The following is a 24,921-nucleotide window of genomic DNA, read 5'->3' as shown; positions in this document are numbered from 1 at the left end:
AAGTTGAAAAGACATAAACATAGGCTAGAAGGTGAACAAAAAGACAACATAACATTTAAAACAGAGTACCCAAAAAATTTAATATGGATCTAACCATCTGTTAAAATTATCTACCAATCACAGCAATGCACACCCTAAATATTAATTTGTTTAATTCATGTGCAACAGAGGGTGTCTATGCATACATTCACAGTCCTGCAAAGTCTGACAACCTGGAGAAACTATTACATTCTTTCTAGAGTGTGAACCTAAGCATCAATTGGATGGTTGCCATGCGCTTGTCTGCTGGCCTTATTTTCCAAGTTGCATATTCACTTAAGAACAAGTCACTTGAGGACATAGGTCAACCTTTACTTCTTTGGCAAAAACGTTCCTTTCCAATATTGTGGGGCAGCCAAGGCCAAATTGGCTTAACAAATGGAGATCAGATCTGTTGTTCAGCATGCAAAAATAACACTGTCACTATTTTGTGCCCATTAAAAGCACTAACACCCTTCAGCAGAAAAGGATGTGAACAAGATACATTAAACTGAACAAAGAGAATGAAAACACTGACATGTTGCCACTCTCCCTTTCTAGTCAGCAGCACTCTGGTGCAGTTTTTCTATGGATAATTGCATTGCCTGACCTTGGATGGTGTCATAAGGAGGGAAAGTACTGGTACAGCTAAGACACTTAAGCATGTCTCTTAAGAGCTAAAGGCATGCTGAAGATAGTATCATTAAATGCCCCCCAAAGATGTTGCCAGGACATATTTGTGTCATGGTTAAGTGAAATCCCCAAGAGCAACCTCAAAATTTATAAAATATGTTAAGCTTTGTCACTGTGGAGTGGGGTGGGTGGCTAGTGGGGAATTTGAATGACTAAATTGATCTGAAACAGCCAACAGATGCCAGTGCTGTTTATTAATGAGCTTATAGGTAGTATCAGACTGGAACAGCTAGAAACAAGCTCAAGGGATAGGCAGATGCTTCTACTTTGTAGTGAGAAAAGGCCATTAAAGCCTAATTTATATCAAAGCAAATAAACCCATTTGCTCAGCAACCTCTTTGCTTACCTGTGGATTATTGAATAAGCCACATTTGTCTAAGAATCAAACAAACCATATTATGACTTAGATAGTGCAATGTCTTTTCGCCTGCCAAGGTCTTTGATGCTGGTGGTGTGTCATGAAAGGCTCTTGTTGTTTTTCACCCTAACCTCTGGCTTTCCCCTCTTCCTCCTCTTCTCCACAACCGCCTTGTTCATGGATTGTAGCAAAGTCAAGCCTTTTGTACACTGCTTAGAAGAGCACCGGGTGAAGCGGTTCACAAACTCAGGAATAGATAAGGAAAGTCTAGACTCGGAGGGCGTTTGGCCTACTTCCGTACAGTCCCAGCCTGAAAGTTGTAAAAGAAACGAAGGGAAGGAAAAGCAGCGCTTGCTTTTTCGCTTTCAGGTCTCCTAAAGGGAGTTCAGCCAACCGTGTCGGAGCTGGTGTGGTTTGACTTCCCGCCCCGCGGGCGGTCTCGGGGGACTTCCCCCCCCCCGCCTTCTTCAAGGGATCCGGTGACCCGGGGCGGCACAGCATTCGCATCGGTCAACAGCGGGATGGCCGGGGCGACCCTAGCCCCGCGCTTTCTGCGCCCCTTCTGGCCGCGGACCCCTTGCGCGAGCCCCGCGCTGGTGGCTGCAGGAGGTCTTCTCCGAAGGTTCTTGGCTGCAGCGGCACCTGCTCGCCGCCTAGACCTGCGGGGTATCTATCCGCCCCTCGTCACCCCTTTCACGTCTCAAGGCCGTGTAGATTACGCCCGGTTGCAGGAGAACCTGCGCCTCTACGCCGAAATCCCCTTCCGAGGTAGGGTTGGGACTCTTGAGGGGAGAAGGACACGCGGGGTCCTTTTTGGGTAAGGCATCTGTCGGGAGGGAGGCGAGAGCCACCTGGGGCGATCCTGGCTTGGGTGCCACTCTGCCTTACTTTACTTGGCCAAGTTCTGTTGAATTTGTTACTTATCTAGTTTTTGTGGCAATGTGTCCTATGGACCCTGCGGAAAGGTGGGGAAATCATAGTGTTTCCAGTATGCTTGCTTTTGGCCTTCTAAAAGCCACCAAACACCTTGCTTTTCTTTTCTTTTCTTTTTTTACAGCTAATGGTGTATCTATGAACAGAGTTATTACCACATTAAGCCTCTGGGTCACTGTATGTGACAGGTTGTGTGATCCCAGACATTGTGGTTATGAGCCCAACTAGTTACAGTTTATTCAGTAAATTATAGTTAATTAAAGCATGGTATATTAACTTGTTCATAAATGGTGAACTCCGGCCATCTGGACAGACTTTTGTTAAAAGCACCTTTCTGGCAGGCAAAATGTTCAGTTTTGGGCAAGAAACCAACATGTTTCACTGTGGAGAAAGTGCCACCCGTAAATTGTAGCAGGAAGGCATATGAATGAATATCATCCAGAATGTGTTGTTGTTGTTCATTTCCTAAGTTGTGTCCAACTCTTCGCAACACCATGGACCATACCACACTGGGGTTCTATTGCCTCCCACTGCTTCTTGGAATTTATCCAAATTCATGTTCATTTCATCGATGACATTATCTAACCATCTCATCCTTACCCTTTTCCTTTTGCCCCACTTTTTCTAGTGTTGTTAGTTTAAGAAAGATTAGGGGGGGAAAAACCAACCCTTCTTTCTTTATTAGTGCTTTCAAAAGTATAGGAAGGAGAAGCACAGCCAAATTATTTTCTTTTCAAGGGCACGCATAGTTGCCCACCCAGACTTTGGACCTAGTCTACTGTAGATGGAAAATGGAGGAACATGCAATGGATAGCAGATTTTTCCTTTCCCTGAGTAATGTTCTACTAACATTAACTAGCAGATAACCATAACCAACAGCTTATGTACTTCTTTTTTTATTTGAATTGCTTTTCTGTTAAATACATTTCTTAGTGCTTAATAAACATCGTGTTGTCTGGGCATTTAATTTGCTTAACAATACAAATTGCATTTTTAATCTCCATCCCTTTTTTCCCAACCACTGGTAAAATAAATTCCATGTTTGATAATATTCTACATCCTCTTTCTGTTTAATTTTCAAGGTCAACCTGTCAATTTCTGCACAATCTCGTCTACTTAAAGTATCTTTAAGTATCCTTGTATCTGTAGGATATTTTGCTTGATGGAAAAACAAATAGCTACTCAGTGTTATCTTCTTATTTTTCTAGGTTTTGTAGTACATGGTTCCAATGGGGAAGCTCCCTACTTGACACAGGAGGAATGCCTGGAAGTAGTGATGCGGGTGCACCAAGCTGTGCCTAAGGAAAAGCTTCTTCTGGTTGGGTCAGGATGTGAATGTGAGCAATAAAAAAGGTGGACTAGAGGAGTTGGCCTCTAGCTGACCATACCTTATATAAGGATTCTATGCCTGGTGTCTTATTTGACCCTCAAGAAGCTCCTAGTATCCCAAGAGCTGTCCTTTAAGTCACTTATATCTCTTCTCTTAGCAACTCACTGCACCATTGAGAAAACAAAACAAATGGCTGACAAGGGTGCTGATGCTGCTCTCGTGGTGACTCCTTGCTACTTCCGTGGAAGTATGACCAGTGCTGCCTTGATCCATCATTACACCCAGGTAAAGAAGTGGGTCAGGATAATCTCTGATTTATATTTATTAGAGATGACTGAAGTGGTCTCAAAGGTATCACATTACACCATAAGACAAAAAAGTAAAGCTGACATTATGGCTTAGTATTATGTATAAACCAGATCAGATGATTGGTGATAAAGAAAGTTTTTGAAGATGTGTTAAGATGATGCTAGGAACAGTGATGGAAAGGTTATGTACTGTAGTCCTTATCTATTACATGTTGTTTGAACTTCAAAGTGTTGTTAGAATTCAAACATAATAGAAATTCAGCTTTTTTTTTAAGTGTCCTTGATTCAGGTGAAATTTCTTACATTATTTAGTGGCTGATTACAGATAGAAGTACTTTGTCTTGAATTCTTTTATTTGGAGACTGAGAGTTGAACAGAAAGTGAATAATGGGAATTTGCAATTTGCATTTTCATTATAGAATTGAGATTAACTTCTCATTATTCATTCTCAAGACACTGAGAATTTCACAAGCAGTTGAAAAAGCTTTTCTATATCTGTGTCCTCCACATTTGCTGGAATTGCTGTATATAAGATTTGGCCATATTGGCTGGGAATCCTGGGAATTATAATTCCAACATATTTGAAAGATGTCAGTTTAGAACAGACTGAGTTAAACAATTGGTGAATCACAAGACATTCTTGAAGTCATGCTAATTGCCATAGAAGGACCACAATTCTGAAATGTGCTGTGATGAAAGAATGGATGTATCACAATTCACCAAAATATTATATTCCGATGATCCACATTCTACTGAACAGGAAATGCATGTAACAGTTCAGTTGTCCAGATTCTAAATACTAAAGTGCAATAACAAGCTGAGTAAAATTCAAGACAGATACAATTGCAATATTCATGCAGCAGAGGTACATAATTTGTGACCCCAAGAATGTATGTTCCTCTGAAAGCCTCAGATATCCTCCAGAAGTTGGCATCAAAGTGTAGTGTTTATTTTGACAGTTGAGATAAATACTATTAATTAGTTAATTTAATTATATTTAGTCAATTAAATTCAGTGTAGCTTTTATTTTGGCCCTGACAACTATTTAAATACAGCCCTTAGCATAGCAATCAAAGACGAAGTGTAACCTTCTCTTTGAAAAGAAAGAATATGGCACACATCCATCATCCTGGCTCTGCAATAATTGGAGACTGCCTTATATTGCCTGGACGTAGGTGAGAGGACCTTGCTGAAGATTGATATTGAAAGAGCAGTTTGTAGTTCACTGGTAGATTGTTTCCCTGTGGGCCCACATGCTTTACTACTTTATGTTCCCAGGTGGCTGATGCATCTCCAATCCCTGTGATACTGTACAGTGTTCCAGCCAACACAGGTTTGGAACTGCCCAATGAGGCAGTGGTCAGCCTCGCGCAACATCCTAACATAGTGGGGATCAAGGACAGTGATGGCAACGTGAGTGAAATATGACAACCAGATGCACTAATGTGATCCCCTCAGGGGATTCTTATTCCTTCTCGGTGATATGAGATTCTACATGTTGGGTATCTTTTGATGTTAAGGAATGAAAGCTGTTGTACACATTTTCTCTTAAGAGACCTGGAGATCTGTGAATTGTTCTTTCCTCCTATGAAGAATTAATGTTTAAGCTGTTGAAGAAAATACTTTAAAAACATTTTTAGCACAGCCAGATGGCAGTTTCCCATGTATTTCATTATCACTTGAACATTAAACTAACAGGTACTTTATTAAAGTTCACATTACTGTTTTATAGAGGGCACTATACCATATCTAGATTGACGATTCAAGTTCAGATCTCTGTTTCATCAAAAAGCTCACTGGGTGATAACAGACAAAGTTTATTTTACTTATGGGTAAGAATAAACATGATAATTCCTAGGCTGAGTATATTGAAGAATAGGATGTAATATAAATGTGAAAGATTAAAAAAAGCTAATATTTCTGTGGCAATTATAGTTATTTCTGAAGAACCAGTATAGGATGAAATCCCAACTATGTATGCTCTGGTCTACCCTAGGAAAACATCTATTTCTTTTCAAGCACAGCTGTATAGAAGCATTTAAAATTTCATTTTCCAAACATCATCCTAAACATAGGGGAAATTTTGCTAACAAGCTTCTGCAATCTAAAATTGTGTTACCTTTTTTCAGCAGACCTGTCTAGATGCATGATGCTTGAGACTGTGTAGTCCTTAGCTGTCTTTTAAATATCAAGACCTTTGTAAAACAAAGTGGAAAAATATGAAACTTTAAAAAGATAACAAACTTTAGACTGGCCTTCTCCAGGTGTTTTATTCTAATTCCCATTACCATTTTGGATATGCAGACTGGAGCTGCTGGGATTTTTAGGACAAAACATCTGGAGAGATCCATATTGGAAAAGGTAGCTTTAGCAAAAACAAGCAACATGAACAGACAATTTTAAAATGTTTATTAAGGTGCCTTGTATTTATGACTTCCTTGGCATGTGTGCTTATGAGTGCAGTATCACCATGAGCATCCTGTGTTTTTGCTAATTACACCTTTTGGCATTTCAGTGATTAGTGCTATCTCCTGCTATGAAACCAACCTTATCTTTTCCCAGATTACACGCCTGGGGCTGCTTGTCCACAAGACGCAGAATGAAGACTTCCAGGTACTGGCAGGATCAGCTGGTTTTTTGCTAGCCAGCTATATTGTAGGTAGGTTGTAGGATAAATGTTTCAGGATATGGGGAAGCAACGCAGAATAGGAAAGCAGCTATTGTAATATTTTAAAAAATACTTATAAAAATATAGTTGTATTACAATGTATATGATTGCCAAGAAGCATTATTAAGTTAGCATGCTCTACTCTAGAATAATGCAAAAAAAGCTTTTGGGGTGGATGAAGTATATATGGGGAGGTGAATAGTTTATAAGTTATTTCTGTTGACTCTGAGCTCTACTGTAGGTGCTACAGGAGGAGTCTGTGCCCTTGCCAACGTATTAGGTAGTCCTGTTTGTCAGCTTGATGATCTTTGCCGGGGTGCAAACTGGGATGAAGCCCGTGAACTGCAGCACCGACTGATTGAGCCAAACCTTGCAGTAAGAACCCTTAAATCTGGGGGAACTTAAACATTCTGAAGTGGAACTATCCTTTTTTGGCAAGTTTTGGGAAAGAAGGTTAGAATAATTTTTAAAATCCAATATTTTTGTGGCATTCCCACAGCCAGGAATCAGCCTGATGTCCAATCCTATCCACTTGTCAAAACAAACTTCTTTGACCTGGAGGCTGTGTGCCCCATACCGATAAATACAACGATAAAGCAATTCTGCTACTGATCTCCTCCTTTCATTCCAATAGTTTGAACTTACATTTAAAATTTCTATTTGCTTTTTTTTTTTTTAACATACATTTAGAGGGAAAGATCACAACATTTGAAAAACCTGTGTTTCATTCACAGTGTGTTTCCAGGATGTGTCTCTTCCCCACACACACACAATTGTTTTTTTACAATTATGAATTTTGAAATACTATTTTCAGATTAATTTTAGGCGCAATTATTTTTTTTTTAAAAAATAGCCAGGACATTTAATTAATTAAAAATCCTGGCTTTTTAAATTTTAATTAACCTTTATTAATTTTCCAAGTCTTTCTGTTGTGGCATCTCTTGTTAAAAGATATTTGACAGAAACGTTGGGAATAAACTTTATATCTGTCAGTTAAAGTAGAGTAAAATGTAAATGTAAACCATTGACCTGAATTAGTAGTAGATTTATACTAACTCCAGATCTTATGTTATCTAAGCAAAAAATAACAATTTCCCCCCAAAATAATAATGTACATTGTTTCAAGGAGTCTCAAAATGCTGAAATGATGCAGATCTGAATTCTTTACTTAGATTTCGGAAAAACTGCAGAGAAATAATTGTCATCATTAACGATACCAATCCTTAGATAGTACAAATCTTCAATCTGTGCCACTTTCTGTTATCAGAGTGCTTGCATGAAAAGAAATTTGTAAACAGTTATTCTGCAATATTAGTCTGATAGTAGCTTTTAGAATTTTATATCGTTTGTGTTCCAACAGGTCACCCGGAAATTTGGGGTCCCAGGTCTCAAGCAGGCGATGGAGTGGTTTGGCTACAAAGGAGGCTTTTGCCGTGCCCCTTTGCTCCCATTAACTGAGATACAATTAATGGAATTACGCCATGATTTCACCTCCAACGGCTGGCTCTAAAGGACAAAGGAGTTCTAGCAATGCCTGGAATCTTGCTGCAGCCAATTACTGTTTAATTGGGAAAGGCTCACATGTCTTGCAATTTACTTAAATGCATGCAGCTCACTCAACTCATAGTGTACTTATTGGAGCATTGCTATGGCAACAAAACAATGGAGTAAAATCTTCAGAATGGAGCTTTAGATGAGAAAATGCTATACCTGCATCTCATGGTTGATTAGAAGCCCAACATTCCTTTGCCACTTAAAATTTCTCAATTCTACATAGCACACCTATGTCTAGGATATTGTCTTATCTATCTTCTAAATCTTTTCAGCATTCTCCTATACCCCGATTAGTTATGGAATCATAGAATGGTGAAAGGCTAATTCTCTGGGTTCAGAAATTAGATGTGTGTAATCTTAATGTCCTATGTAAAAGATGACATTTCATTCATTTTTATGATTTACTAGGTCAAAATACCATTTGCACTGCTACCTCATGCACAGTAAATTGAGTTTGCTGAATAGTTGTATGATCCACTGAAAAATTGAATATTCTTGAGATGGTATAAGAATATGTAATTAGTGAATGATTATGTGCCATGAAGTCATTTTTGACTTTTAGAGACTACACAGCTTTTCTCCACTACAATCTATCACTAACCTGTTATCTACAGTATACATTTATGGTATTCACTGAAGCTAGATCAACACAATTTAAGTGGTTTTTTTTAATTATTTCATAAAACACTGCTACATAGGTCTGAGTCTTGCTCACAGTCCTCAAGGGCAGAAGTGGCATAAAAATACATTCTTCAAGATAATTATGCTTCAGTTATTGTCCTTTGTCTGCTGTCTAATAATGGTATATTATATTTGGAAAAAGAAATGGAGAACCGTTCAATAGTTTTGCTGATGACTATATTTTTAGCTAAAGCATAAACGCACTAAGACTAATTGATGGTACAACTTCTTGCGGTACACCCAGATCCAAAATGACTAGAAGTGGATAATTGTACCTATATAGTCACAGCCCCAACCCCAATAACTGTCTGGCTGGAGGTCAGTGAGACTGGAGCATCAGATTTAATCAAGCTGTTTCATATAGTATTTTATACAATTCCAGCAGCATGCCTGGAAACAAAATTGTTATGGAAAATCTCTTCTTTAAGTGAAAAAAGTTGGGGGAAATTGAAGTTGTAAATAAGAAAATGCATTGCTTCTTTACAAGTACTTAAGTTTAGTTGAACCAGTTAATGGAAGCTAACTAACTGTGTCAAAATTTTCTTTTAAAAAAATGTCGATATGAAAAAAGTAAAGGACTCAACATTTTGCCAGCATAGTAGGCAGTTACAAATACAAAGACCGGCATCAGAGGAAGATTGCTGAAGGGGGCAATTTTGACAGTTGTAGGTCAAAGGAGCAAAGGGAAAATGGAAAGGAATATAATAAAATAACTTCGGAAAATATTGGAGTTGCTTATAATTATCTAAAACTCATTGGCTGCATTCAACACATTCTGCTAAGCTATGACTTTCCAGCCGCTACTCCCCACCGCGGGGAGGCGGAACTGGATTGCCCAAGATGGTTCCGCCCCAGGCGCCTGATGGAACCTGACAGGTTCCAGATGGAGCTCGGGCCATTTCCTGTAGCCCTGATCCACACCCGGTTGGAGGACCTAGTGGCTGCATGGAATAGTGCGGCCACTGGGGCCTTGGACCGGGTGGCGCCTTTGCGGCCTCTCCTGCGGCAGCGAACCACCCAGGCCCCTTGGTGATGAAGCGCCACAAGAGACGCCTAGAGAGCAGATGGAGATCGTCACGCTCTGAATCTGACCGAACTCAGGTGAAAGCCCATTTACGGACTTACCTTGTGGCATTAAGAGTGGCCAAGCGTCAGTATTGTGCCACTCTTATTGCGTCCGCAGACAACCGCCCTGCCGCCCTGTTTGGGGTGACCCGCTCCCTCCTCCAACAGAGGCCGCGGGAAGCCCCTTTGCAGGGCAGAGCAGAGGAATTTGGGGAGTATCTGCAGGACAAAATTGCTCAGATTCGAAGCGAGCTGGTCCCTGCTAGTGGTCTGGAGGAAACGTCGGAGGCGGGTCGTGAGGTACCATTCTGGGAGGAGTTTGACTCCATTGCTTCCGATGATATGGACAGGCTGCGTAGGCGACTGCGAGCCACCACATGTTTATTGGACCTGTGTCCCTCCTGGCTTGTACTGGCATCCTGGGAGGTCACACGAGGCTGGCTCCAGGAGTTAGTCAACGCTTCTTTGAGTGAAGGGTTCCTGCCGGCCGCCCTGAAAGAGGCGGTGGTGAGGCCCCTCCTCAAGAAGCCTTCCCTGGACCCAGCTTTATTAGCCAACTACCGTCCCGTCTCCAACCTTTGCTTTCTGGCGAAGGTTGTAGAGAGAGTGGTGGCACAACAGTTTCCACGCCACCTGGAGGAAACTGATTATCTGGACCCGCGCCAGTCCGGTTTCCGGCCACAGCACGGAGACGGCATTGGTCGCATTGGTGGATGATCTCTGGAGGGCCAGAGATGGGGGCTGCTCCTCCATCCTGGTCCTATTAGATCTCTCGGCGGCTTTCGATACCATCGACCATGGTATCTTATTGCATCGATTGGAGGGGTTGGGGGTGAGGGGCACCGTTTTGCGGTGGTTCTCCTCCTACCTCTCCGGCCGAGTGCAATTTGTATTGGCAGGGGGGCAGAGGTCGACCTCGAGGCCTCTCGCTTGTGGGGTGCCACAAGGGTCGGTCCTCTCGCCTCTCCTGTTCAATGCATACATGAAGCCGCTGGGCGAGATCATCCGTGGGTTTGGGGTAGACTACCATCTGTACGCGGATGACACCCAGCTGTACATCTCTACCCCAAACCACCCCAACGATGCTATTGAAGTGATGTCCTGGTGTCTGGAAGCCGTACGGATCTGGATGGGAAGTAACGGACTCAAGCTCAACCTGTCCAAGACTGAATGGCTGTGGCTACCGGCGCCCCGGTTCAACCAGCTTATTCCATCACTGGCCATCGGGGGCAAACATCTGGCCCCCGTGGATCGGGTGCGCAATTTGGGCGTCCTTCTGGATGCCCGGCTGTCCATGGACGACGATGTGACAGCCGTGGCCAGGGGGGCGTTCCACCAGGTTCGCCTGGTGCGCCAATTGCGTCCCCTATTAGACCGGGGCGCCCTTCGCACAGTCACTCATGCGCTTGTGACGTCTCGGCTAGACTACTGCAACGCTCTCTACATGGGGCTCCCCTTGAGATGCACCCGAAGGCTACAGCTGGTTCAGAATGCGGCCGCGCGGGCAATTTCGGGAGTTTTTAGCTACTCCCACGTAACACCTCTCCTGCGCGGGCTACACTGGCTGCCTGTGGCTTTTCGGGTGCGTTTCAAGGTATTGACCATCATTTTCAAGGCGCTCCATGGCACAGGACCTAGTTATTTGCGGGATCGTATCCTGCCCCATACATCCATTCAGCCTATCCGCTCACACAGAGAGGGACTCCTCCGGGTGCCGTCCACTAGGCTGTGCCAGCGGGCGACGCCTAGGGGAAGAACCTTCTCTGTGATGGGCCCAACCCTCTGGAATGACCTTCCCCCTGACATTAGATTGACTACGGATCTCCGCTCCTTCCGTCAGAAACTTAAAACCCACCTGTTCCAGCTAGCCGGCCTGGCCTAATTCCAGCCTTCACACCTTGGCTTTGGTTCTTAAATTTTATGATTGGTTTTATGGGTTAGTTTTAATTTTTATAAATTGTACAGGGGTTATTTAATCTACTTTTAACGATGTATATTATTGTTTGGATGGGTTTTTAAATCTATACCTGTACACCGCCCCGAGTCCCTCCGGGGAGAGGGGGCGGTCTAGAAATCTAATTAATAAATAAATAATAAATAAATAAATGATATAATCTTAATTGCTGGATAAATTACAGCAGCTGAATTCATACAATTGCTCAGTCACAAGCAAACAAAATGGCGTCTTGGCTAAGTATTGTTTGAATCTACCATTTAAAGCAAATTCATATATTCAGAGATGGTCTATTAAAAGTGTTGGAAAAACACCTTTTAAGATAACTAGACAATTCATAACCCATTGGGTCAACATTTCAGATGTATTTCTTATTAAACTGAACTGAATTACCGCAGGAGGAAAAAAGTACTGGGAGCAGCAACAACTTTAGTAGGTTTTTTTTAATGATCACATGACTGCATCAGCTGCCACGACACCACCAAATTTCAATCCCATGAGAGTCATGGGTCCCAGATTTTGTACACATTCTATAAGTTAGCTGATCTGAGGTATCTTGATTCAAAATTTGTTGCCCTATAATGCACCATTCTCATTGCAGTGATGGGGAAGCTTTTCAGATTAGTTCCCATTGAATCTCTCAAGGACTGAATGAGTGTGTGATGGAACGAGTGAGTGGGGTCTATAGAGTAATGCTGAGAAGTTTGTGAACCTTTTTACATTTTCCATATGATCTAAAATGTGACTAGTTTGCCACATGAGTCTTAAAGCTAGATAAAGACAACCCAATTAAACAAATGAATAAAATGTAGTTTACTGTATGTAACAAAATACATTGATTTAAAGAAAATTTTCAAAACCTACATACAAGTAATTCTCAATTTACAACCGTACGTTTAGTGACTGTTAACAACAGCACTGAAAAAAGTGATTTATGAGCATTTTTCACACTTACTACCATTGCAGCATCCCCATAGATTTGTGATCAAAATTCAGATGCTTGGCACTACTGCATATCAGACTAGAATAAACACAAGACCCATTCTGAATCTGCATAATTGAATAAGGCTAATCCACCTGCCTCGGTATCAGAGGAAAATAATACACCAAAGTCGAGCTTCAGCAACTCTTTATTTGGCCAAGGCCCTTAGATGGGCAAAGACACAAAGGCACAAGGGTAGCATTGACACACAGACATTCAGTGTGGAGATAGGCTGGTTACAAGGGCTCCAGCATGGCACTTAGGAACACACATTACGTGGGTCAATGCTTGACTAAGAACGCCCCCCCCTGTTTTAAACAATCCCATGTTTAATTTTAGTGCACAGAAACATAAAAGGGTTGACAGATATCGATTTATTCTTTATTGACCCATTTTAACTAAATTGTTACCCCACTGAGGGATTTGCTATCATCTCTAGAAAATTTAACTTCTATTCCGCCAGCCTGGTATTTTCATTCAGCCTGCATCTCTAGCAAGGAACCGGTTATCCCTTCCATATCATTGCCCATCTATTTGTACTATATATTAAGAATGCCCTGCAATCTCCACATTTATAAGTTATTATAAGCTGTTGTGCTAGGTTCCAATGTTACTTAATGCATTTTCTACAATGGTGTTTCTCAACCTTGGCACCTTTCTGACGACTTTTGGGAGTTGAAGTCCACACATTGTAAAGTTGCCAAGGTAGAGCAACACTGTTCTATAAAGATATACAGTATGGCATTATCTGGGAACAGCTGTCTCTTTAGTTTTACAGCACTGTATAAAAGCTGCTGTTGCTTATTTTGGATACATACAGGGCTATACATGCCATTATGATATTATAATATATCAGACTAGTGATCAGCATCCTGAGATTCATTTTTAGTTTAAAGCAAATGTCTAGCCATTAAGGCAGCAAAGTCAGGCTTGAAATATTAATGGAATGTGTGGTAAAATTTCAGAAGCCAAAAGAGGGAAGTGTGGGTGGAGACTAGGAGTATTTGTGTGCAAAGAACTTCCAGTTTTGAAGTAGGAAGAAATTTGCACAACTTTGCCTTGTCCTTTGACTAGCAGAGGCAAGGCGTTAAAAAGTAACGATACTCCCTTTTTAACATTTGTAAAATGATACAGCTGTATATATATATATATGGCACTATGGTAGATGAAAACCATGTAACATCTCTGGAGCTTAGTGAATCTCTTCCTACCATGGCCCTTAGTTATGTGACCTGCATCTCATGTAAGGAAGGGATAATTGTGAAATGCTATCTGTCACACAAGAAGCTCACAGTGAAAACGGCCTTAGCAAATTGTGTAAAACACAAGGCTAGAATAAAGAGTGGAAAGAGATCCTGGATCTATTCTGGAGCCTAAAGCATAAAGTGTAGCAGAACTCAAGACATTCTTATTATGCCGATCTGCAAAATTGTTAAAAGTCACATTCAGAAAGTCTAGAATTCTTAATGCCACTCAATATGTTAATTCTTTTTGCTTTTTGTACTTATTCATTTATATTTATTCATTTAATTTTTTATAAAGAAAGGAAGACTGAGCAGTGAGGAATCAACTAGAGGTTTAGGGACATATAAGAAGATAGAAAATTAAACTAAATGCAAGTTCTTTAATCCTCCTTTGACCACTGGAAACCAACTCAACTGATCATATAACGATAACATTCCAGCTGTGTTAGGTTTGTGGCAAGAAAGATGGATTGTATATTAATGAGCCCCAGTAATTGGGATACCCATTGTGCCCAACTCAATTGTGGGGTTATAGGATTAGCAATCTGTCTAATGGAGAATGCTTCTGACAAAAGAATTGCTATGATCTTGGATGTGATACTGACGGGAGACATAGGCTTCATAGCTGAGTTTTGGCACCAGTTCACATTATAGGGGCCAAGGTGCTTAAGGAAATGATAAAGGCAAGCAGGGTTCAGTTATAATAGTTTGCATCCTAGAGATGGTATTTGCCTCTGTGAATCTTGCACTCCACACTCTTACCCACCTCTGGGTTAGGCTGCCAGTCGTAAGAAAGCCCTGTGTTATGGTAGAATGTATACCCCTTATGCTGTCAAGCTGTGTGCCATCTTGGAGGCACTCTGTGCACGTTGGACTACTGTCTGGCACTTTTCCCGTCGCAAGAGTTTGTTGTTTTCAAAAAAGCCTTCATTACGGGGTATCCCATGAGAGCCATCAGGAAAAGTCAAAAGTCCTGTGGGAGAAAATAGAACAACATTGTTCAGTAGGAAAGTTGATTTGTGCATGCAGTGCTGTGAAATACAGTATATCTGCATGTATCTCAGAGGAGGGTATTTTTAAACAAACTCTCACTCTGCCCTGTTCCATGCTGCAGCAGAGTTCCCAAAATAGATTTAATCCAAGATTATTAGCTTTGCTGCCTAGTTGCACCCACAGGATGTATCCTTATCACTCACCAAAACCATCAACCCTTCCACCCTTGAATTCTCCCTCGAAGATCATGTTGTCATAGCGTGTGAAGACTCCAACACCGTTGAATTTTCCCTGCACAAATTCCCCTTCATATCTGCAACAACAACAAGAGTGTGTCCGATTGGACACCGCTATCTCATTTGCAATCACTATAATAAAGTTCTTAAAATATCAATACTAAATGAAAGGAAGAGGGCCATAGAAGTATTAATAGAATATCTTAAAACGTTCAATGGCCATTCTACAGCCTACCAAAGATCTACACTGAAAAAGTATATGACAAGAAATATGGGATATTTTTGTTGCACACTTGTATTAAAAGAAAACTCATGCAGGCAAAAAGAAGCAATATAGTCATTCTATAAAATTCTTTATTATACCATGGGCAATATGTACTCCATATTTCTTATTTTCTGAAAATGACTCAGATCATACATGCGGATCCTCTCTTTGAACTAGCTAGCACAGTGCTACTGAACTCACAATCCAGCACTCACCTGGAACCATCTGCAAAATTGAGTACTCCATATCCATTGAAGAGACCATTTTCAAAATGTCCTATGTAAATGCTGCCATCAGCAAAAGTCAATTGTCCAATACCATGTCGACGTCCTAATGGAAGAAAATGAGCAGCATTACTTTTCTATCGGTGGCCAAAAAGGTAGACACTGTTGCTTGTAGGCCATATTTTATCAATCACTGTATTGACATCTTACTTTATATTAGTTTCAAAATGAAAGGGAAACAATAACAGAGTCCATGCCAGATAATCTGGTAGGCAAATCAAGAATGGAAGGAACCTCTTGTTTGTTCCTTTTACCATTTTATCATTATTTATAAAACATGTGGGCTGCATTATTCCATGCATTATATTATATCATGCACAGGTTCACAGCACTCTTTTTAAAATATATATGTGGGTCTCAAGGAACAGGACTATGGTAGTTTTCTAGATTTGACTGTATAGACACTACTATAAAGATTCTCATATTATACACTGATTCAAACATATATCTATAAAGAACAACTTTTTTTTCCAGCCGGGTCCTATGTTGAAACTGGCTAGAAATGAAGTGGGCTTAAGAAATTGCTTTCCAGTTTTCAATCCATTTTTCAGCTTTGATAATGATGCTGGCCAGGTGTTCTGGTTACTAAAAACAAGCATTAATTGCTTATTTTCTCGAGGTAAGTCTTTGAGGGCATGTGATTTTCATTGATAGATCTTTGGTATTTCACATAAAACACTCAGTTGACTCTTGCTTATAATTTGGTAAGCTAAAAATAAGATGGAATTTGATAAATAACAAAATCTTTCTATCTGATGCACTTTTTCTGGGCAGATGGTTGGAAGACAACACCCTTCCCTCTGTCATTTGGGCTAGAAAGAGAAACTGGCAGAACTCTTGTGAATTACAATTAAGTTTTTAAAAATGAAAGAAACGGTTTCCCCAATTGCTTTCATCACTTCTGCAGGAAACTTAAAAGCAAAAATAAAAAAATAAAAAATAGTCCAGCATATTACCAATGTACTGATGGAAAAAGAGGTGAAAAAGTTTAGTGACCAGCTGTTGTTTGTCTTTCACATTTTTGGTATGTCAATTGTAGATGTATATATGTAGAAATGAGTGAAGGGGTGCTTCAGATCACCACTTATCAAAGATAGCAATGTCCATAAACTTTTGTACCTCTCAAAGTACTGGAAGTTTCAGTATTTAGTTCCTCGCCCACCCCCCACCAAAATAAGTGTGGAGAGCAGTGATCAGTGCTAGATGAGAAAAAGTATGTCAGTAGCTCTAGACATTGGACATACCGAAGAATAGATATCGTATACATAAAATAAAAGGGCAACAGAGAACTATATAGTTGGTCATTACCATTGTTGACAACATTGAATAGGTTTATATGCCTCAATCCTTTACTTCCAGGCTTTACTCTTCATATAAGGTGAGAGTAAAAGTTACATTGAATCAAAATTCCCAAAGTTGCTCCACTTTAGGATTTTGCTTCTTGTTGGCAGTAGGGAAAGACTTATCTTTGTTAACTGTCCTATTTCTTGTCAGATAACACAAGTGACTGGAGAACATCAGTTTAACTCCAAACAATAATGATATTGCTGCCTAGATTTACATATTGTATGACTTGCAAATCCCACATGATACTATTAAGTATATTGATGTACTCCAGCCCATCATTACTAACCAATAGTAAACCGTATAGGGATCATGAAGGGGGTCATCTCCATCTCCTAATAAAGGTATCTGGGTGAGGAACATATTATTCTAAGACATCTTTTCAAAGAAAACCTATTTGCAAAACTAGATTTAGAAGCTCTTCTCTCACCAGGATGAAGCTTACGGTATGTTCTTTGTTGCCTATCCCAACAGAGCCATTCTTTGCAATAGTCAAGATAGCTTTTTGCGGAAGCTACTGCAAAGTTGAAATAAAGAGTTTATAGCCATCCTTTTCTAAAAGCTATGCAAGCATCTTCTTTGTTAAACGGGATGAATCGCTTCTAGTCACCTGTAGTTCCTTATTAGTGCAAGCTCCTTTTATGAAAGATATCAGAGATATCCTGGCAAGAGCATGGATTCCTTTCACCAGCTATATCTATGATAGCAATTGTTTTTAAGCACAGCGTAATTCTCCAATTTTAGAAATACAGAATGAACACAAGGTACATAGTTCTTGTTTCTGAAAAAAGAAGTAGTATAAATACTATTTATTGTTAATGACTAATAGTATTGCAATTGTAGGTTCCAATTGCTTTGTTTTCAAATGTCTGTTTACAGATGTGTACAGATTTGAAGTATCTTTCCTTTATACTTGTGCATCTAATATATGTTTAAAATAAATAAGCTCTTCCATTTTGCTCCGTTGAGATAAATATTGAGAATGTTCCCCTTCTTTTACACTATGACTCTTTACTTGTTCTATGGTCATTTTCATAACTTCATCTTAATAGAGTTCCTGATCTAACCAATTTCAAAACAATTTATTCTATTTAATAATGACAATAGAAAAAAATTCTCTGGCTTAATTCTTCATAGTAATAGAAATAGTATGTATCATTCCCAAGTAGGGTCCTCCAAGTAAAACTAATGGTACTGCACCTATGAAAAATTCACTTACCTTCCTTCCATTCTCCACAGTATTCCTCTCCACTGGAGTAAGTGAATGAGCCTTTAGTCAAGGTCATGATACTAACTTTCATGAAAACAGGATAGCAGCTGCAACAGAAGGTTCAGGAAAATGAGAACAGCATAAGACAAGAATGAAAGGGGAGAAGAAACACTGACAAAACTGTAGGACTTGGTGCTCTCTGAGCTTCATAGTTTTTTGTTGATGTTTTATTACCAAACTAGGTAACTTCATCACTGCTAGGAGGGAATGGAGTTTATGTTTACAAAACTGTGGCACTATGAATGGGAAAGATAGACAATGAGTACTGTCAAGAAAAAAGGGTGGGGCACACTGTTTCTTACTACAGCAGACTTAGCTTGCCCCATTTTGAAATAAGCAAGTAATTACCATCTAAAAGGGCCTCCTATAAGTCCATTCTCCAAAGTAATCTAATTGTATCACTAAAATCAGAGCAACCATATTTTATTAGGTTTGGTTCCACACATAAGAAATAGCCATGTCTGAGATTGATAGTAAGCCAAACAACATTTCTGGTGCTGCACAAACATCACAAAATCATAGTATTTATTTCATGCATGATATTAGCAAACATCACAATATATTTTCGAAAGTATTGCAATTACGTAGTTAGTACATTCATAGCTTGGAGTGCCTAATTAGCTTAAGGACACTATAGGAAGTAATTTAATCCCAAACCAAGAAAGGGCTATGTATTTTCTCATTAAATTATGAAATAACTGTGCATTGATACTATTAATATTTTATGGTATTGAAGACTAAGAATGTTAATGACCAAATTGACAGCATATGTTATATGGATACAGGCACATTGTTTTGATGACTGACTCATTACTTTCAAATGTTCTTCTGACAAAATAAGAATGGGTTAGTGAAATACTACAATAATGTATTTAGGGCTGAAACGAAATATAGCACTGGAGAATGCTGCTGTCCAGATTCCAGCTAGCCAGATATCACCCTATGGTTCAGCTTATTCTAATGTATATTGCTTAAAATGGCATGTGAACATTTACTTTGAAACATTAACAAAATGCCAATCTTTGTACTTTCATATTGATGCCACTTAAGATCTTTTAAAACAGGGGTGTCAAACTCATGGCGTCATGGCGTCATCACATGACATATTGGGAGTTTCCTCCCCTTCGCTAAACTGGGCGTGGCCAGCATGTGAGGCATCTGGCCCATGGACTGGGAGCTTGACAGCCCTGTTCTAAAACAATGTAGCGATTTTTGATGTGAGAATTACTTCTAAAATACTAATAGTAGCATACTGCCGATAGTGGCCTCAAATCAGACAGTTCCCCTCAGAGTGATAAAAGTACATTTTAATCCCGTCTTTCCTTACCTCCCCTCTTCTGCACACATGATAACTTTGTCATTTTTTTTTATTGCGAGCATACCGGACCACATTAAAAATGAAATTCTGTTGCCTGCTCTTAAAAGAAAGTGTATATCTACCCACATACATAACACAAATATATACATACTATATACATACATAAACATGTACCGGCACCATAGACAGACATTACACCATACACATATATTAATCACTGTCCATTTTGAATATGTAGGGGGAAACTTGAGAGTTCAGGAGGTTGATGCTATATGGAACAAACTTATTGAATGTAGAAGTTTTGCTTTGTACACCATGAAGTCTCCTCCCAGAAGGTAACAAGGTAAACAGGTAATGAAGAGGGTGTGTAGTGTCCCAGACAATCCTGCAGACTCTGCTCAAGCATCACTTATAGTATGTGCTGTACCATGATATGGTATAGTATACCATGATACCTTAAATTAAGGTATCATCACAATTTCAGAGTTGAGTCATAATAAATGGAAACTACTGTTTCCATTAATATTCTGCAATTTTATTCAGATGAACTTCAGCGCAATATTGAACTAGATCACTTCCAGTTCAACCATTCTCCTATATCCTAAACATATAAGAATAACCCTCTTAAACATAGATTGTGATATGCTACTCTTATGGGATCCCCCCTCAAATGGTATTGATATAGTAATAGAGTTCTCACACCACAGACTGACTTTCATTCTACAGGTATTTTCCAATGCCAGTTGTATATAGAGCAACTTTGTACTTTCACTAGAAAGCATATCCAATCCTTACACAATAAATTTAAGCCTTACATCTTAGGTTGCTACAATTTATTAGTTTTATTTCACTGGACTAGATTTAAACGTAGCTTGAGCAAAAGGGCTCCACTTGCGAAACATTCATGACTGCAATTTATCTGTAATAACTGGGACACAACCTGGGTGATCTCCATCAAAAAAAGAGTGCAGCTGGATCAATTCAAAGATGCAGACCACCCTTCCACAGCAGGTAACCAGATGGAAGTAATTTGAATTGAATAGTAATAGCAGTGAAGTGTACTAGAGTTACTGACTTTCTTTCAAACAGTTGGAACATTTACATGGTTTATGGAATTGTATCAACTGTGGAATAGATTCTAACATTCTTGTATCTCTGAGATTCTATCAGTTTCTCTGACTTCACAAGGCTTCTGTAGTTCTGAATTGCTTTGTCCATCAGTTTCAATTGCCTGAGTTGGGTATTGTTGCATCTGTTATATTCCTATGTATTAAATGCTGAAAGTCACTAAAAGCTAGGAAAGAAAAAGTGGGCAACACTACATAAGGAAACTGATTCCTTACTTATAATTGTTGCTGCTATAGGAATTACTTATGGTTGGCATGGTGAGAACCATCCTTTCCTCTGTAAGAAATGAATGGCTATGTGATTGCTTGTGGAGAAACCAAAGACTGCTGGAACATTAAACATTACAAAAAAAAATGTTTTTTGAAGCGACAATAGTCATATTTACATATTTTTAAAAGCTATTACTACTTAAGCTTTCTTTCATCCTACATGCCCAACTTGTCTTTATTGTTAATTCTTCAGGGGCAACATTTGGAGATGCATCAACTACAAAAATAATTTTTCAGATATTCATCTATCCAGTATAGGGAAACACATTAATATTCTGCCTGCATTTCTGTTGCTTTGCTCTATATGTTCTGGCTGTAATCCTTTGAGGAAGAATGAGTCACAAATGATTGGTAAGCAGTAATAGTATATGGGGAAAATGCTCACTTCTCAGTCTCGGCGGTGGCCATATTCCTCAAATGTCTCCTATTAGTGGATTATGTATTCAGCATACTTGTGCTATACACTTATCCCGAATCCTCTGTTAGAGTCATTCTCATATACCACTGGATAAGCTGTTAAGCATGGACATCATTTCTCATACTGGTATATAGTACACAAAGACAGTAATTCCAAGTGTAAAAACCAAGGGGTTCCAGAGCAATAATCACATGTACAATGGAGCAACAACAAAAGATGTTATGTTCTATTTTCTTTATAACATCTCTAATTCATTTTAGATTTCTTTTTGATTTGTAGAGGTTAATTTAGGGGAAAAATAGCCTTTTTTATCAATAGGTAATAAAGCCAAGATTATAAAAATAGGAGTGCTCACTTACTATGTTATATTAAATGGGAAAACTAGCAGCATAATAACTGTGAAGTGAACCAAGACTTCAAAACTAATCTCAGATTCAAGCCACACAACATTGTACACAGACCAATACATCTCATAGGAGAAAGTATAAAGGAATGTTCCCTAACTTGATTTTCTCCAGATGTGTTGGATGACAACTTCCATATTCATCCAGTCAGTGTGTCTATGCTGACTGAAGAAAGTAAGACTGAACATTCAATATATCTAGAATATGCTAGGTTGGATAAGGCTAGTACAAAGGAGCAAAATACATTGTGCCAGTCTTTTCTCAAATGCCAATCGGAATCACATTGTTAAAAACTTGCTGCTGTGAAAAAACACATTTGCTTTCTTCTAAAGAGAAAAATTTGTAATGAATGATTAAAGCTTGCTAAAGGGCTACACAGAAAGAATCAGAGACCTGCTTGTCCTTTCAGGGATCTTACAGTACAATGACTGCTGCTTCCCTGGAAATAATTACAGCTGCTTTACGGAGCAGAGCAACTGCAGTTGCTCAGCAGCAAACCATGCGGGTAGCAGTTTCCCAATTTCTGAGGACATCTCCATACACATCAGCAGAATCTGATTCCAGGAACAAAAAGCCAGCAATCCAAGAGGACCTACTATACTCCTCTATTTTAGTTTTTGCTAAGCTACAGCCTTTCAGGCAATGCTAACGGTCCTGAGTCATCACTTACCCCCAGGCAGCATCCCTCAGTAGTGGAATCAAAACTGCTCACTGCAAAGTCTCTTTTGACAGCTCCGCGACCGAGCCCAGCATCCTTAAGTCATGCCCTGCAGCCCGGAACCACGCCCATCTAGTAGACTACAACGGCTCTGCACCCCGCTCTACCGGTGGCTGCTGCTGGTGCTGCCTTCCACTCAGCCTTTCTTGGCGTTGCAATTTCCTGCCCCCAAAGCCTTGCTACCTGCCCGGATTCCACGCAGCATTCCCGGCCACGTCATCCCTATGCTTTTTATCTATCCATTGCACCAACAATGACCGCGCCCCTCACCTGGATGCAAGCTTTGTAGCAGCTGCCACCAGCCGCACGCCCCTTTGCTCTCCCCCATGGGCTACCGCCTCCCCCCTCCCTCCGCTATGCCAGGCTTCCCCCCATCCATCTCTCAGGGCACTCGCCCACTAGGTATTATCCGCTCACGCTGTTGGTGGTTTCCTAGACAACCGGTAGTAACGCGCCCCTCTATTGCCCAGCCTTCCGGCTAATTCTCCCTTCCCTCCGTGGCCTTCTTTGTGAAGGGCAAGGAAATTTTCACGGACCGGCCATATTTCTGAGGGGCAAAAAGACAAGGCTTTCCTCTCCACAGAAGTGAGAGGCTGCCATGCTGAAGCTTTCCAGAGCTCCTTTCATCTGCGGAGAGAGATGCCTGCTGCGGCTCCCAAGAGACAAAATTGGGGAAAGGATGCCGAAGCAAATAGGCAGTGCCTATTTGAAGAAGATGATCAAAAAGGGGCTTTTATGAAACAATAAAACTGTTTTTAAGTGCCTGGCTCTTGCTTTTGTTTTGTTCAATAAGGAATGCAGTGCATGTTTCCTTATGGCTACTGGGTGGCTGAATTTAGTTGAATGATATTTATGCATTGAAGTTTTCTTCAAACTGTCTGTTAAAATCTTAGCTCCTCCTCCCCAAAAGTGATAGTAATTCACAAATAGCAAATGAGTATTTCATTTCAACTACACATGTTTGAAGCAATTCCATTAATACTAATAGCTACAATTTATTAAGCTTGTATAATGCCCTGAGTTTTAGGGCAGTTTCAAAATCCCTTTATGTGTTAAGGGATTTAGACAAACCCAATTTTTTAACAAGGCCACCAATTTCAAGGAATCTGGAGGATATAACGAAACAAAAACATGTTCTGACTTATTTTAACTTATGACTCGACAGCTGGTCACAACAGCCACTTGAACAAAATAAAATGAAATGATGTTAGAGGAGTTATACCAAACAACTGTGACTCATTTGGTCATCTTTTCAGAGATATTTCCTTACCATCAACACCTTTAACAATGAACAAGCTTCTAATATGCTGCCTTCATTGGAAAAGGGAGGGACCGAGATATTCAGAGATGTAACTGCCATAAAAATAGCCATGGTGAACTCTGTATAGCATAGTCACACATGAAGAGATGACTGCGGGAAATGTTTTATGACATTTTGTATTGTGTCATAAAATGTTTTATGATAATTTTTATATTACAAAATATTTATAAAATTTGTCAAATTTCAATTCCGTGGGTGTCACAGATTTTGGATTTTGGACATGTTTTGTAAGTTAGCCCGTTTGAGGTACCTTGGTTTAAAAATTGTTGCCCAATGATGCATTGTTTCACCCAGTTAAAGGTTATACCCAAACACGAGAATATATAGATTACGACTGGAAAACCTAAGGTATTTTAGCATAGAGGTTAGGCAAATATCAGAAGATGTCTGCTTTACTGACTTAGACTTATGTTTTGACCTGACCTTTGGAGAACATGGGATAGAGATGATGTGACCATTCTGGTGTTCCTGAGCCTCTCTGGCTATTCAATACCATCAACCACAGTCTCCTTCTGGACTGGCTTTGAAGCTTAGGAAAAAGGCACTGTGTTCGAGTAGTTCTTTTTCATCTTCCATGGCTTGTTCCAACCAGTGTTGGTAGAAGTTGAAAAGTTAAGCCCTGGCCCCTGCAATGTGGGGGCCCAGTGCTGGAGCCCCCTTTTAATAACTGCATGAAGCTGCTAGGTCTTCTGGCATTTGTTGGTATGGAATTTAGTATCATCACTATGCTAACAATATCTAATTATATATCTCTGGATGGGGAGGAATTGGCTTCAACTCCATCCTAGCAAGATCCATGGCTATGGGTTTCTGCCCCCGCCTCTCTGGGCCTAAATGATACTTCATCTTTGACTCTGGATGGAGTGGAACTCCACCAAAACTGAGCTGGTGCACAGTTTTTTTTTGGGGGGGGATAGGGTGTTCATCCTGAACTCACAACTTCTTCTCAAGGAGCAGGTGGCAGTTGTGGCTAGGGAACCTTTGCACAGATTTGTCTAGATGCCAATTGTTCCCTTTCCTGACCCTGCTCACGGTCATTCATGCTTTGATCACTGCCTGTTTGGATTATTACAATGTACTTTAAATGAATCCGCCCTCAAAGTCCACCAGGAAACTTCAACTAGTTCAGAATGCAGAGCATGCCACCTAGGTTTTCTCATGTAAC

The 24,921-nt window shown here is 40.0% G+C and overlaps 2 protein-coding genes across 2 annotated transcripts; one reads left to right on the top strand and one right to left on the bottom strand.

Moving 5' to 3' along the window:
* The first annotated feature begins 1,443 nt into the window (after positions 1–1,443).
* HOGA1 (4-hydroxy-2-oxoglutarate aldolase 1) lies at positions 1,444–8,534 on the top strand. The gene is made up of 7 exons (XM_081955169.1): positions 1,444–1,837; positions 3,211–3,339; positions 3,490–3,617; positions 4,919–5,053; positions 6,203–6,299; positions 6,550–6,683; positions 7,669–8,534. Exons 1-7 carry the CDS (start codon positions 1,591–1,593, stop codon positions 7,816–7,818), a joined length of 1,020 nt encoding a protein of 339 aa, XP_081811295.1. The 5' UTR covers positions 1,444–1,590; the 3' UTR covers positions 7,819–8,534.
* Positions 8,535–12,011: 3,477 nt separating this feature from the next.
* MORN4 (MORN repeat containing 4) lies at positions 12,012–22,565 on the bottom strand. The gene is made up of 5 exons (XM_081955743.1): positions 22,388–22,565; positions 18,130–18,227; positions 15,498–15,612; positions 14,985–15,094; positions 12,012–14,761 (listed from the first exon to the last, which is right to left on the bottom strand). Exons 2-5 carry the CDS (start codon positions 18,209–18,211, stop codon positions 14,613–14,615), a joined length of 456 nt encoding a protein of 151 aa, XP_081811869.1. The 5' UTR covers positions 18,212–18,227; positions 22,388–22,565; the 3' UTR covers positions 12,012–14,612.
* Positions 22,566–24,921: the final 2,356 nt, after the last annotated feature.

This window comes from Natrix helvetica (assembly GCF_964273705.1).
Source record: "Natrix helvetica genome assembly, chromosome: 5".
In the NCBI taxonomy this organism is placed as follows: domain Eukaryota; kingdom Metazoa; phylum Chordata; class Lepidosauria; order Squamata; family Natricidae; genus Natrix; species Natrix helvetica.
This window is presented reverse-complemented; position numbering and strand designations above follow the sequence as displayed.